This window comes from Salvelinus fontinalis, chromosome 12 (assembly GCF_029448725.1).
Source record: "Salvelinus fontinalis isolate EN_2023a chromosome 12, ASM2944872v1, whole genome shotgun sequence".
Lineage (NCBI taxonomy): Eukaryota > Metazoa > Chordata > Actinopteri > Salmoniformes > Salmonidae > Salvelinus > Salvelinus fontinalis.
In genome coordinates, this window is record NC_074676.1 from 17,195,146 (window position 1) to 17,211,581 (window position 16,436).

General features: G+C 42.9%; 1 protein-coding gene across 4 annotated transcripts in view; it reads right to left on the reverse strand.

Moving 5' to 3' along the window:
• LOC129866912 (furin-like) overlaps positions 1-16,436 on the reverse strand; it is a 190,476-nt gene that overhangs the window by 147,449 nt on the left and 26,591 nt on the right. For all 4 annotated transcript variants that reach the window (XM_055939940.1, XM_055939939.1, XM_055939938.1 and 1 more), the window contains exon 2: positions 10,503-10,815. In XM_055939940.1, the coding sequence (XP_055795915.1) occupies positions 10,503-10,691 (189 nt within the window). In that variant the 5' untranslated portion in view covers positions 10,692-10,815. The remainder of the gene's footprint in view (positions 1-10,502; positions 10,816-16,436) is intronic.

The following is a 16,436-nucleotide window of genomic DNA, read 5'->3' on the forward strand; positions in this document are numbered from 1 at the left end:
CTACTCTATCTATGGCCATGAGAAGGAGGAGAGGAGATGTAGTTTACACCAACGAGAGAGAGAGAAAGAGACTAGAAACAGTGGGAAGTGGGAGTACAGAGGGGATGGATGAAAAAACAAAGATGACGGAGATTGAGGGTGGAATAAAAAAGTGATGACGTTATAAGCTACACAAGATAGGCTACCTCATGAAAGACTGCAGGAATGATGATTCAATATTACTTTTTCAAACTCTGTTTTTAGCTGACGGCCTTTATAGCTTAGCTGTTGAGAGGAACTGAAGACATGCTCCTTTTCGTCCTCTAACAATCCACAGGGATTAGAAAACAGCTCAAATGTCAGGTGCTAATGGCAGTGTCTGCTTAATGCAGCACCATAATGTTCTTCTGTGCTGGGTTTGTGGGTTTGCGTGTGTGTCTAAATGTGTAGGTACATTATTAAAGTGTGTGAGAGAGTGTGTGTGTGTGAGAGACGGTGGCATTGAAGCCACTCTCCACTGAGCAAGTTGAGTCACCTCTCACAGAACAATGAACCTGACTGGCTCACGCTGCAAAAAGATCTCATAGTTTCCCTTCGACATTCTATGCATTATGGATGAACGTCTATTTTTGACACATTCATTCTGTGTGGTTACAGGGTTAATTCTGCATGGTTACAGGATTAAAACAGAAACAACTCTAAGGTTAACAGTTTAGGCATTAGTTCCGAGTGGTTAAGGGTATGGTTTGGGGAAGGCTATGATTTGGGAAAGGCTTAAAACCAAATAATTAAAAACGACAGGCTATTACCATCAGGTATCATCAGTATTTTCACGGCTTGCTAAAACATTGTGAACTGCCATAGTGGTCTGAGCAACGCGCTTCGGCTCCAGGCACCATGAGTTCGCACAATCTTTATTTTTTTTGTGAGCACCGAGGAAGGCATATATCGACGTTCTCAGGACCTTTTCAAACATCCAAAATCAATTTCTCGTGATCAGGCTGCAAAAGGAACACTGCATGACATTTAAACATTGACCACACACACACAAACACAGAAATGAATGTGTCCTAACAATAAAGAATTTAGCACAACACTGAAGGGACTAATCAGTTACATGATGATGATATCACCTCAGTGATAAACATCTCACGACTTCCTGAATACACACACCCTCTGCCAGCTCTCTGTGTGTGTGGCTGGCAGGGATGTCACCAGGACTTGGCTTTCTGGGTTTTAACCATGAATGATTTTGGGCCCTGAATCTTGTGTGCTGCTGCGGAAAAAAATGTAGTCAACTGAATGCGCCGCTTAGTTCGTAGAGATGTGGTTATGTGAAACTCCTGAAGTCATCCAACAGTTATAAGCGAGGGCACTCCGCCACTTCTCAGAATGTTGTGATGTCTCAAGATCACTTAATGACTAATTAGTATTCTACATAACCGACTGAATATAATAGCATAGATAATGTTAGGGTACTGTTAGACCAAAAACATAACATACTTTCTTATGACAATTTAGGATGATTGTGCAGATATGTAAAAAATGATGTGTACAGTAATCAACAGCACGCGAAATATGCTTTGATTGAAACAAAATACAGGTGGCAGTGTATAACTCCATCTGCTAAAGAAATTGATTAAACAGTAGTTAAGCTACTTAGCCTACTTCATCCAAGAAGATCGAAATGCATCGAAATGAAACTGATTGGGATCAAATGGTTGCCATGCATGCAGCATGGACGTTTCACCCATAAAACGTGAAGAAGTATCGTTTAGGCTACCCCAAAAAATAGCACTACACCACTGGTTCTAATAAATGTAAAGCACTTGCCGTGTGTGGTCAACTGATCCTTTCAGCAGCGTTTTCATTGGGACAGCGTCATTGCGTTACTTTTAGACAAGCATGGGAACTCACCTTGATAAATCAATCAATGTCAGATTTCTGTTTTCTCTGAATCTCAATTTGGCTATTTGGTTACAATTCGGCTGGGAAATGTTAGCTATGTTAAAGTGAGTGCTCATGATCTAGCTAAATTGAAGTGAATGCCTATAGCCTACCTGATGAGCGTCTCTGATGTTTTCCAGATCTTTCCAATACTTTTTTTATGCATTTTAGCCACTTAGCCTACTGATGCAAATACAAAATTGTACATTACTCGCTGATAGATTGTTTTATATATTATTGTAACAGTTGGCCTACCTAAGCAATAAACCCACATGGGGTTACTGACCACAGTCCATGGAAGGGGTGCTGGAAGTGCTGCAGATACATTTTAATAAATGTGCCAAATGTAATTACTCCTGTCTGTACAGAAATAACTAAAATCAACTTATTAAAAAAAAATGGCTGTGGATTGTGTTTTGGCACAAGCGCATAAGTCTACAGTCGGAATCCCACAATTGAGCAGCCGTGGCAAATATCAAACAGCTGAGTGTTGAGTTGTGGCTGTTAATATGGCTGTCAATGAACAGCTGGCAAAAGCTACAATATCTTTTGCAATATTTCAAAACACAATTGAGTGAAAAAACTATTTGGATAAGTGAGTGCTGCTGGAAAGTTGGTGGACTATACTTTTCTCCTCATTTTTTTCATTTTTTAAAACCTTTTATTTAACTAGACCAGTCAGTTAAGAACAAATTCTTATTTACAATGACGGCCTACACCAGCCTAACCTGGACGACGCTGGGACAATTGTGCGCCGCCCTATGGAACTCTCAATCATGGCTGGTTGTGATACAGCTTGGATTTGAACCAGGGTGTCTGTAGTAACGCCTCAAGCACTGAGATGCAGTGCCTTACACGGAACCCAAACCGGCTGCGCGCGTGTGCCATCGTGCATAAATTTATTTTGTCCCCCCACACCAAACACGATCATGACAAGCAGGTTAAAATATCAAAACAAACTCTGAACCAATTACATTAATTTGGGGACAGGTCGAAAAGCATTAAACATTTATGGCAATTTAGCTAGCTAGCTTGCACTTGCTAGCTAATTTGTCCTATTTAGCTAGCTTGCTGTTGCTAGCTAATTTGTCCTGGGATATAAACATTGATTTGTTATTTTACCTGAAATGCACAAGGTCCTCTACTCCGACAATTAATCCACACATAAAATGGTCAACCGAATCGTTTCTAGTCATCTCTCCTCCTTCTAGGGTTTTTCCTTCTCTTGACTTTATATTGCGATTGGCACCTTTCATAAATTAGGTGCATTACCGCCACTGACCTCGTTCGTCTTTCAGTTACCCACGTGGGTATAACCAATGAGGAGATGGCACATGGGTATCTGCTTCTATAAACCAATGAGGAGATGGGAGAGGCAGGACTTGCAGCGTGATCTCCATCACAAATAGAATTGACTTCTATGTTATCCCTTGGCAATGCAGACACTCGTTGGTGTGCGAGTGTGGGTGCAGTTATTGAATAATATAGATTAAAAAAATGTATTTTGCGATGCAGTCAGCCTGTTACCGCTTCGCCACTCAAGAGTCCTGAGTATCCTGTATCCGGCCATTTTGGTTATTTGTGTGGTATTAAAACATGTTATTTTAATGTCTCCAGTCTTGTAAATCATTTTAGAAAAGGCTAATTATTGTTCGTCCTGGGTGAGGCCCGAATGTTATGAAACTCCAGTGACGTCCCTGGTAGCCCTAGAGAACATCCACCACCAGAGAGAAAGGAAGTGAGGATGAATAAGCCATAATTCCCCCTGTTCACTCAACCATCCCCAGGCCACACATCCTTTATCTAACCCACCCATCTCCCCAAATAAAGCCACTGTGTAGCCCAGACATTGGAGGACTGCATTAGTTATGTTTATCTCCCTGCTGCCTCCTATCACCTACTCAGAGACAAAAGTCTGAAATATGGCTCATTATTCTCGTGCGGCTGGTGCCTAAATGAAACAATGACTAAGGATGTACGCCTCCATAATCTCATTTCAGACAACTGTTTAAATGTTGCTTAGCAATCCTCCCCTCTGTCTCTTCCTCTCACTCTCAATCTCAGTCTTTAGCCACTGTTCATCCATTCTCTCCCACTCTTTTTCCCCTCGCCAAATCCTCCCACTCACTCTCCTGCCTTCATAATCTCTCCTGTTTCCTCTCAATTCCGATCACTCGCTTCTCTCTACTTTCTAACTGGATCCTTTCATTTTAAACTTCTCCCCTACTCTATTTATATCTAGCTTTCTGCCTCCCTATCTATAATCCCTAATAATAATAATTCCCCCAATCCCTAAACGTCTTTGCTTCAAGAAAGAAGCAGAGATGACAGAATGTTACCGATGTCAACTAGATTGAAGCATTCATTCTATTGATTTATGACATTATTCTGTGATACAGCCCAGGATCGAACCAGGGTCTGTAGTGACGGACATCTGGGCAAGAGGCATACCTATGTAAGAATGCTGTTCATTGACTATAGCTCAGCATTCAACACCATAGGACCCTCCAAGCTTATCGTCAAGCTCGAGGCCCTGGGTCTGAACACCGCCCTGTGCTACCTTTCCCAGACCTGCTGTTTTCAAATCTCTAGAGACAGCAGGAGTGGTAGAGATACTCTTAATGATTGGCTATGAAAAGCCAACTGACATTTACTCCTGAGGTGCTGACTTGTTGCACCCTCGACAACTACTGTGATTATTATTATTTGACCATGCTGGTCATTTATGAACATTTGAACATGTTCTGTTATAATCTCCACCCGGCACAGCCAGAAGAAGACTGGCCACCCCTCATAGCCTGGTTCCTCTCTATGTTTCTTCCTAGGTTTTGGCCTTTCTCGGGAGTTTTTCCTAGCCACCGAGTTTTTCCAGCTTCTATACCTACATTGCTTGCTGTTTGGGGTTTTAGGCTGGGTTTCTGTACAGCACTTTGAGATATCAGCTGATGTAGGAAGGGCTATATAAATACATTTGACTTGATTTGATTTGTGCAACTGGGTCCTAGACTTCCTGACAGGTCGCCCCCAGGTGGTGAAGGTAAGAAACAACACCTCCTCTTCGCTGATCCTCAACACTGGGGCCCCACAAGGGTGCATTCTCAGCCCCCTCCTGTACTCCCTGTTCACCCATGACTGTGTGGCCAAGCACGCCTCCAACAATCATCAAGTTTGCAGACGACACAACAGTAGTAGGCTTGATTACCAACAATGATGAGACAGCTTACAGGGAGGAGGTGAGGGCTCTGGGAGTGTGGTGCCTGGAAAACAACCTCTCACTCAACGTCAACAAAACTAAGGAGATGATCGTGGACTTCAGGAAACAGCAGAGGGAGCACCCCCCTATCCACATCAATGGGACCGCAGTCGAGAAGGTGGAAAGCTTCAAGTTCCTCAGCGTATATGTCACTGACAAACTGAAATGGTCCACCCACACAGACAGTGTGTTGAAGTTGGCGCAACAGCGCCTCTTCAACCTCAGGAGGCTAAAGACATTTGGCTTAACACCTAAAACGCTCACAAACTCTTACAGATACACAATTAAGTTCATCCTGTCGGGCTGTATCACCGCATGGTACGGCAACTGCACAGCCCACAACCGCAATGCTCTCCAGAGGGTGGTGCGGTTTGCCCTACCGGTGGGCAAACTTCCCGCCCTCCTGGACACCTACAGCACCCGATGCCATAGGAAGGCCAAAAATATCATCAAGGACATCAACCACCCGAGCCACTGCCTGTTCACCCCGCTATCATCCAGAAGGCGAGGTCAGTACAGGTGCATCAAAGCTGGGACCGAGAGACTGAAAAACAGCTTCTATCTCAATGCCATCAGACTGCTAAACAGTCATCACTAGCACATCAGAGGCGGCTGTCTATAGACATAGATTAGGAATCACTGGCCACTTTTAGAAATGGATCACTAGCCACTTTAATAATGTTTCCATATCTAGCATTACTCATCCCATATGTATAAACTGCACTCCACACTATTCTACGGTATCTTAGTCACTTTTAAATTGTGTTTACATATTGCATCACCCATTTCATATGTATATACTGTATTGTATTCTATATTACACCACTGACTGTTAAATAGCCATCTCCAGCAAATCAGAGGCTGCTGCCTATAGACATAAGATTAGGAATCACTGGCCACTAAGGAAATGAAACACTAGTCACATTAATGTCTCCGTATCTTGCACTACTCATCTCATATGTATAAACTGTACTCCATACTATTCTATGGTATCTTAGTCACTTTAATTGTGTGTAAATATTGCATCACCCATCTCATTTGTATATACTGTATTCTATACCACTGCATCTTAGCCCAATGCCACTCTGACATATGTATATATATTCTTAATCCATTTCTTACTTAGATGTACGTGTATTTTGAGTATATGTTGTAAAACTGTTAGATATTACTTGTTAGATATTACTGCACTGTCGGAGCTAGAAGCACAAGCATTTCACTACACCTGCAATAACATCTGATAAACACGTGTATGTGACCAATACATTTGATTTGGAGAAAAGAAGAGAAAAGGAGAGAACGGGAGAAGAGAATAGAGATGAATGAGAGTAGGGCTTTACTCTGTAACCTACTGTTTGTCTGTGGGATGTGAGCAGGACTCTGTACCATATGGCATCAGACATCCATCTCTGACAAACCGACCCATCTTCAAGGAGTCCTCTGTTCCCAGACCCACCGTTCAGCATGAGTGAGTAATGACAGAAAAAAACACAGACGTATATTTCCCCATTAAATTGATCTATCGGTTTTAGACTGACGAGTCCGAATCCGCCTAAGCATCTGGAGGGAGTGATGGGAGGGAAAGAGAGAAAGAGCAGAGAAGGACAAAGCTTTGGGGAGCTTTTGAGAGAATAAACAGAGCGAGCAGAGGGAGATTAAATATATGCGTGCATAAGGAAAGAGTGAAAGTGGAAGAGAGCGCAGAGTAAGATGTCGAGACGGGGAGGATAGGGAGAGAGAGAAAAAGAGAGCGAGAGAAAGACTAAACTCATGACACATCACCAGAGGACAACGCCCGATACCAAGGTTAAAAAATGACAGGCCGATTTAGGTCCTCCAAAATAACAATCAACCCCTGCCAGTCCTTACAAGCCCTGGATCTCTGATTGGATAAGTCTCTGTCTGCCCTGTGCTTTACTGGCAGAGGCATACAGATGTTTCAGGCTCGAAACTGGGGGCGTCAAATGGGAATACTGGTGTGGTAGTGGGGCCTATACTACAAGGCTGTAGAGAGGGAAAAGACAGAAGAACCCACTTAATATTATTCCATTGTTCCTGTCTACCAGAAGTACCTTCATGAAGTGTTCGTAACAAGCGATGAAGGTATAAACATAAAATTATCCTCTGGGGGAAAGAATGTCTGAGACTGTGTGTGTGACTGTATGTGCGGCGTGCACATGTGCGTCAATCTGTGTGGAGCTTGATTGCTTGGCAGTCTCAAAGCAGAATAAGGCCTATTCAATAGAGCAAATAATGACTTGCATTCAAAGAGCCAATTATGAATAAAAGGTTATTTAAGGCACATTTTTCTAATGGCTTCCTCCCCCTCTCCCTCTCTCGCTACAGCAGAATCCCTTTCACAGCATCCCAACAGCAGTTCCTGCTAGATTAAATCAATAACCAAAGAACTCCAATCAAAGCCAGCTGAGAGCGATAAACTACAGTACTTTAATAAGTAAACAATCAGAGCCAAGGAGACAATTGAGTGGTGATGAGTTTGACAACGTGAGGCATCTCACAAATTAAAAATATCACATCTCATCCTACTACTTTATGACCGCCGTAGGATCTATTACAATAACAGCAAGACAGAAGCTGCATGGACAGCAACATAAAGAAAGCAGAAGATAAGCCTGATTTCAATTTGAAAACCGCTCTGAAAATCCTCTTTCTGTGTGGGATAGGGTGGAGGGGGGTTGGTACTGTAGTTCAGAGCCTCCTACGCATGTATTCGATGCAGACAGTGAAATCTTCTGTGGAGTGACTGAACCAGGGTTTCCGTTAGCCGGTAATAGCCGGCTTTTGGCCTATACATTTGTTTTGAAATGCCGATAAATAAAACTGTTCAATTGTCCGGGAGAAGAAACAATCCCATTGCGAAATAATGCTTTTTAGCCTATTCATGAATGTAAATACTAGTCGATGGAAATACATTTGACTGGTCATGCTTACCGGTCTAAGTTAATTTGCATAATTTATTTGAATTAAATTGTCGCGTGTGTAGGCAACACTATATTCATTTTTCACACGCTTACAGCATACAGATACAAAGCCTTTGAGCGGAAAATCTGTCAGACAGCAACGAGCTACTACCACAGCAGCATCTCAAACAGCAACGAGCTACTGCCGCAGCAGCATCTCAAACAGCAACGAGCTACTGCTGCAGCAGCATCTCAAACAGCAACGAGCTACTGCTACAGCAGCATCTCAAACAGCAACGAGCTACTGCTACAGCAGCATCTCAAACAGCAACGAGCTACTGCTGCAGCAGCAGCATCTCAAACAGCAACGAGCTACTGCTACTGCAGCAGCATCTCAAACAGCAACGAGCCACTGCTGCTGCAGCAGCATCTCAAACAGCAACAAGCTACTGCTGCATCTTAAACAGCAACGAGCTACTGCTGCAGCAGCATCTCAAACAGCAACGAGCTACTGCTGCTGCAGCATCTCAAACAGCAACGAACTACTGCTGCTGCAGCATCTCAAACAGCAACGAGCTACTGCTGCTGCAGCATCTCAAACAGCAACGAGCTACTGCTGCTGCAGCATCTCAAACAGCAACGAGCTACTGCTGCAGCATCTCAAACAGCAACGAGCTACTGCTGCAGCATCTCAAACAGCAACGGAAAACAGGCTTCATCAGGACGTCACACACTACTTTGTAATGAGCTGGAGGCAGTAGGCTTTGCATTTTGAAAACATATACTTCATTGTTTGAAACCTGAACATTTTAGTACATATGAGGCATGTCTTAGGCCTACCTCGCTTCAAAGTAGCCTATTACATCTCCTCTATTTCAAAATTTCTAACGGATATTTAATGTCACATGAAACAACTAGCATGTCCAGTGCCCTTTTGACAAAAGTGTTTTCCCGCTAATTGCATTATGGAATGAACATTTGCGTGTAGCCTAATGCCTTGTGGGCATTGCTGCACTTATAATGTGGAGAAATAATAGTTTATCAACATTTTAAGCTAAACAATTCTGATGTGTTGCATCAGACGCATTGCTTTTTAACGTTTAAAAAAGAATGTAGCCTAGGTCAACTGGTTGTATGAATTTGGGATCTATCTTCCCACAACTGACCCAGAATCTGTTTGGAATAGGCTACTTCTCGACAAGCTGACCAATAGAATAGGTCAACTTTTCTACCATGGGGGATAGTATATTGACATAGGATAGTGATTTTGCTTTATGTTACTCGTCTTGTTGGCTGAGTCAAAGTAAATGTGGACAGTTATTTTAACATCTACAAAATCAGAATACGGTAAGGACTGTGCATCGTTGCATCCTCTACTTGCATGTTCTGTTAATATGAATTACCATAATCTAAAATGTAATTTCTGTCATTCTGAGCACCGTGGGTGGACGCCCTGATCAGGTTACACACCCAATGCATATGGGTCCTAAAATGCTGCTGGTTAAATGTCCGGGCCACATTTCCCTAACAGAAACCCTGACACACACACGGTATTGTATGCCCAAATTAACTATACTGAACAAAAATATAAATGCATCATGCAACAATTTCAGATTTTACTGAGTTACAGTTCATATAAGGAAATCATTCAATTGAAATAAATGCATTATGCCCTAATCTATGGATTTAACATGACTGGGCAGGAGTTCACCCATGTGACTGAGTTTTTCACCATAAAAGGGCTTTATTACAGACAGAAATACTCCTCACTTTCATGAGCTGTCCAGGTGGCTTGTTTCAGACAATCCCGCAGGTGAAAAAGCCAGATGTGGGGGTCCTGGGTTAGCGTGGTTACATGTGCTCTGCGGTTGTGAGGCCGGTTGACAAAAGTGCACATATTAGTGGCCTTTTATTGTCCCCAGCACAAGGTGCACCTGTGTAATGATGATGCTGTTTAATAGTCTTATTAATATTCCACATCTGCCAGGTGGATGGATTATCTTGGCAAAGGAAAAATGCTCACAAACAGGGATGTAAACGAATAAGCTTTTTGTGCATATGGAACATTTTGGGGATCTTATATTTCAGCTTGTGAAATATGGGACCAACACTTTACATGTTGCGTTCATATTTTTGTTCAGCATAGAACCCATAGGAGTGCAGGCTTTAGCTGACAGCTAAACTCAGCAAGGGATGGAAGAGTCATGACATGCACTCTGGCTTTCAACACGAGGGCTTATAGGCTGTCCTGTCTGTATATCTTGCTGCACATTAAAGCCTGTTGAGCAGGCTGTCACTGAAATAGAATAGGGTTTCAACTGACCACAGATGCAGGGCATAGAGAGATCATACACTCTGACTGACTAGAGGGGTTCCACAGGTTGCACTGCTGTGCTACTCACATTGCCATGGTTGATGAAGCCGTGTTTCCTGGCAATTCGGTCAGCCTCCTGCGGTCCCCCCTCTATGTGGACCGCCCAGGTGTTAGTGTAGACCTCCTCACCAGCAGTCAGCTTAGCAGTCGACTCCAATGCTGCGGACAGGAGGACCAGGAGAGTCCCAAGCTGCAGCAGGGCCAGCCTGGCATCCATGAAAAGGTGAACAGGGGCACTGGGCAGGGGAACTCCGTCCGTTTGTCTTTCTGGGGTGGAGAAGTCTCAATGCTCACCAGTAACAGCACTGGCCTCCCTCACAGCAGCCAAATAGAGCAGTGACCTAAAGAGAAAGAGAACAAAGTTATAAAACCACACATTGGCTCGTAAACACATACATGCATGTATACATGAATGCACGTAAACACACACAGGTACTTGTTCACTCAGTGTGCACAACCCCACATGCCACAGCACAGATCAAAAATAGGAGACCACAGACCACAGCATGCATTCTGTATTAACTTTCTACCACCACAGTTTCTACTAGAGACACAGAGACAGACTTTCTCTAGCTGAAAGAGGCTACAACAGCATGAGAGACTACCTCTTCAAGTGTTTGTGCTTCATGCTTTGAGCCGATCAGCAAAACACAAGGAATAACCCTAAAACAAGTCGAGCGGTAATTGAACAAGTTGGAGGGCGATCCATATGAAGGCGAAACAGGATCAAGAGAGTAGGGTTGCTTACGAGAGAAGTCCAACTGTGCGAAGGCAGCTTGCATTGTTCTGGGCTTTTGACAGTCTGACTTCAATCTTAGTTGTGAGCCGTCATGTGGGGGAGAGCTAAGCTGTAATTTGTGCTGAGGCTGCGGTATCTAAAAACAGAGTGGGTAAAGCTCTGTCTGTCTCCCCTGAGAACACTCAGCCTGTCCATAGATGGGCTTTTCAGTTACACACAGACAGTACAGTAAGAATAGAGGCTCAGGAAGCCCCCCAGGCATAACTTACGGTGATGATGCAGGGCAATTCCACGGTAACGGAATTACGCTACTCTATACACTGACTACGTAAAACTGTGGAGATACAAACTTTGGTAATGGAATTACGGTAAAATCTCCCTCAGCTTTTTATGCGACCATGTTTTCCAAAAAGTCTTAAATATCTGCTCCGAATTAAGATTCAAAGATGCATATTGCAGAAAGAATGGGGTGTCAGCTATGATATGGCACCTTGAGTTTGAAAAAAATCTATTTTGGTTATTGAACTACAGTAAGTGAAGTGGATTTACACCCGGTAACGGAATTACGGTAACAGAATTACATCATGGGTCCCTGATCAGTACAGATCAGGGACCCATGATGTAATTCTGTATTGTGGATATGAATGTCATTCTCCTCATGTTTCACAAGTTTGGACAGCGCAGCACAGTAGAGTACAGTACAAAACAGCAGAGTAGGGTAGAGTTCAGTAAAATATACTGTACTGTACTAGGGATGTAACGATTCACCGATACGCATTGGTCCCCGATTCAAATGTTTAAGATAGGACTGCATCGGTCCAAGGACCCCAAACCCGCATTGGCCAGAAAATCGATTCAAACGATACGAATTGCAGATTCATTTATTTTTTCCTCAAATTAATTTCTATCTACCTTCCCGAAAATACCTAATATTTTGTGACAACTGATGCGTTCTCTCCTTCTGTGTTGAACTAAGCATGTAGCCATATTGACAGTAATTGATCTACAAGTAATTTTGCATGCAGAACAACCCTAGGTAATATCAGTAGCTTAGTCAAACTGCGCACTTTGTCCAGCTTCGCACACTGACCAACGCGAGATAGGCGGCCTGTTCCTGGTCTTCTGCGCGGCACCTTCAGCATACCAAATGCTAAAGTGGCTTGCGCGATATTAGGTTGTCAACCAACTAATAAAACCTATGTAATTTGCTAGGTTACTGTCATCTATAAGCTGTTAAAAATCGTGTTTTACTGGAATAAAAGTAAGCTACCCCGAGACACAACTCATCTGGCTATGAGCTACCTACTGGACGGGTACAGTACTTGCTCAGGTTCACCATCAGCAATAGTTTTGGTAGTTTTCCTTTAAACAATCAGTGTATATGGTCATTTTTAGATACACAGGGTAAAGTTTCACATCACTAGCTCAAACACAATCTGTAAAATCACAAGCTAATTAGTGGGTGATGGTGATTTCAGAACCAAGGTGGGAGACAAATAACATAGGCCACATTGCCCGTGGTAGTGGGTTGGTAGATGCTTAGTCATTTCAGACTAGGTGCCTACATACATAGTACATACACCACAAACACAAACACACACACACAGCTCTCATGAGCTACATCAACAGCAGATTTTAATTTAAAATGGAAAACAAATGTGTTTATGCAACCGTATTGCATCAAATCACATCGCTTCGTTGTCTAATCAATCCGAATCAGACCTAATCGTTTAGAAATAAAATTTATAGTTTCTGCATCGTATCGGAGCCCATGTATCTAGATACGTATTGAATCGTCTTGAAAGGGAAAGATGCACATCCCTATACTGTACTATACTTTTCTGTATTGCACTGTACTTTACTCAGTACTGTACTGTGCTATCCAAACTTGAAAAACACAAGTCTTTGATAGGTTCAGATTTGGTTCAGTCCAGTCCCTCTGTGAATGTTAACGTCAAGGCCAGGGTGGACTGAACAAATTTCAACTACTTTTCAATGGAGAGTGGAGGCTCATTGGTAGCTGTCAGTAAGAGCTGGGAGAGGTGACATTAACTGGAGAGTGAGAGAGAGGCGAAGAGAGAGGGATTGTCCAGACTGTTTTTAACACTCTTGGTTTGACCACCAGACGACAGAAAAGCAAAGAAAACAGTTATGAGCTGAACATAACAGTATGCCAGTGGAAGGGTCAGTAGCAGGTGACCTAACTGTGATTTGTGACTATGATTTCCCATTGTAGCCAATTCAGTTGCAGTAATTCTGTTACTGATTTTTTGGTAATTCCGTTACCAATTAAGAGTTTTAATCACTTAATTCATAAATAAAATGTATCAGTAAAACCACTATAACTAATTGGCAGGTCAACCATTACTTGTTACTTCTGTGAACTTTCATTATCCTCCCTCATGAGGGGGAGAAATTATAAAATATCTTAAAGATATGTGGGTTTTTGGTAACAGAATTACAAGGCACAAAGCCATTATTTCCTAAACTTACAGAAGCTAAGCTTTTAATACTTTCTGGTAGATGTTTTCTAAGACACCTTTTCCATCTGTTTATCCAGAAATCAAAGCCTTTACTTATGCCAAATTATTACGATGGAAATGTATCCATGCCTTCATTTACCAATTTAATATGCTCCTATGAACTTCACATGTTGGTGCTCATGGGTCCTTTTGATGGAAATGCCCTGCAGTCTTAGCTGTCAATGTCTGCTCTGCGCTGACTGGACCACCCATTATTCAAAAAGCTGAAGGCAATTTAACATGATCAGGCATAAGGTGGGAAAACACAGTTATTGATTTCCCACAGTCTCGCGGTGACCATTAAAATCTGAATCTGTCAAAAAACATTCCATAAAACATCTAGGACACAACGTTCCTTATCTTTAATTGGGAGGATCTATCTATATTAGACAACAGAGGCAGAGTATAGGACAGAGTGGGAGAACATCACATCCAGTGCTTTCCTACAGACTAATTTTCAGCCAGCCACTTCCTATTAACTAGACTACTTTTCATTTAAAAGCTTAAGTTCGCTAGTCAGACGAGCCCTTTCCTTCTAGAATGAACGGTATGCATCTTCTAGCAATCTATTGATAGGATAGGCGCCTGTCACTCACAATGCGAGTGATGACAGGTAAACGCAGTATGTCTGCCCTGCCTCCAGGTACAATTTGTGTGCACTGTGGTTGGTTGCAGTCAAATTTCTTTACAAGGAGGAGGGAGAGAACATGATGCTTGTTAATTCGCACATCCCATGTAATGTAAGTGGTAACGATGAGTTGAAATCCACTTAGCCTAATTATTGTTTTCTGGCACATTCATTTATTTTATTTAGCATGTTTCACATAGCCTATGCACCACAGGCTATGTGGTTATTTGTCCATGGTATTGCATTGGGACAAGTAAACTAAAGGATTTTCTAGGTTTCCTTTTCTAGGATGTTGGGGCTTACCAGACAGTGACGCTAAAGTGAGTGACTCGTCACATCAATCAGTGTAGTCTACCAAATCGTATCAGTGAGTTCATTAGGCTCCCTAATTTGCATAGGCTACTGGTAGATGTAGGCTTTTAGGCGATTATCTGCAGATGAATAATGAAAACATCCGATGAAGACTGTGAATCATCACTGCAGCAATAGGTAGTGGAGAGCCTCATTCTTGTCCAAATACACTATATATACAAAAGTATGTGGACACCCCTTTAAATTAGTGGATTCGGCTATTTCAGCCACACCAGCTGCTGACCGGTGAATAAAATCGAGCACACAGCTATGCAATCTCCATAGACAAACATTGGCAGTAGAATGGCCCGTACGTCCAAGCGCAACAGCGGCTCAGCTGCGAAGTGGTAGGCCACACAATCTCACAGAATGGGACCGCAGAGTGCTGAAGCTTGTAGTGTGTAAAAATCGTCTGTCCTCGGTTGCAACACTCACTACCAAGTTCCAAACTGCTTCTGGAAGCAACGTCAGCACAAGAACTGTTAGTCGGAAGCTTCATGAAAGGGGTTTCCATGGCCGAGCAGCCAAGCGTCTGGAGCAGTGGAAACGCGTTTTCTGGAGTGATGAATCACGCTTCACCATCTGGTAGTACGACGGACGAATTTGGGTTTGGCGGATGCCAGGAGAATGCCATCTGCCCCAATGCATAGTGCCAACTGTGTCACGCCTGCTCCCGCTCCCTGTCATACCTGCTCCCGCTTCCCCTCCCTGGCACTCAAAGGCGGTATGCTCTCCAGCATTACGCACTCCTGCCACCATCATTACGCACACCTGCCTTCCCCCCATAACGCACATCAGCACTTATTGGACTCACCTGGACTCAATCACCTGTGTCATTACCTACCTTATTTCGGTCTGTTCCCAAGCTCTGTTCCCCGATTCAGGATTAATGTTTGTTTGTCATTTTTGTTACCTGGTTGACGCTGTTCCTGTTCGATGTCTGATCCATATTAAATGTTCAACACCCCCACGGGGTGTACCTGCTTCTCTTCTCCAGCGTCGGTCCTTACAAACTGTAGAGTTTGGTGGAGGAATAATAGTCTGAGGATGTTTTCATGGTTTGGGCTCGGCTTTTAGTTCCAGTGAAGGCAAATCTTAACGCAACAGCATTCAATTACATGACACAATTCTGTGCTTCCAACTTTGTGGTAACAGTTTGGGGAAGGCCCTTTCCTGTTTCATGACAATGCCCCCGTACACAAAGCGAGGTCCATACAGAAATGGTTTGTCGAAATCTGTGTGGAAGAACTTGACTGGCCTGCACAGAGCCCTGACCCCAACCCCATTGAACACCTTTGAGATGAATTGGAACGCCGACTGCGAGCCAGGCCTAATCACCCAAACAGGCCCAAACTCACTAATTCTCTTGTGGCTGAATGGAAGCAAGTCCTCGCAGCAATGTTTCAACATCTAGTAGAAAGCCTTCCCAGAAGAGTGGAGGCTGTTATAGCAGCAAAGGGGGGGACCAACTCCATATTAATGCCCATGATATTGGAATGAGATGTTCGACAAGCAGGTGTCCACATAATTAAATACACTACATGACCAAAAGTAAGTTATTTTACACTAAGTTCCCTATAGTGGACAGAACGTGTTACTATATTACACAGACTAACGTTTTCACCACACAAGAATTACAGAAAATACACATCCTTTTTACCTCAGACTCTTGATGTTAGTATTAAAGTGTATAGTTATCACGATCTCATGAAATCATTTTCT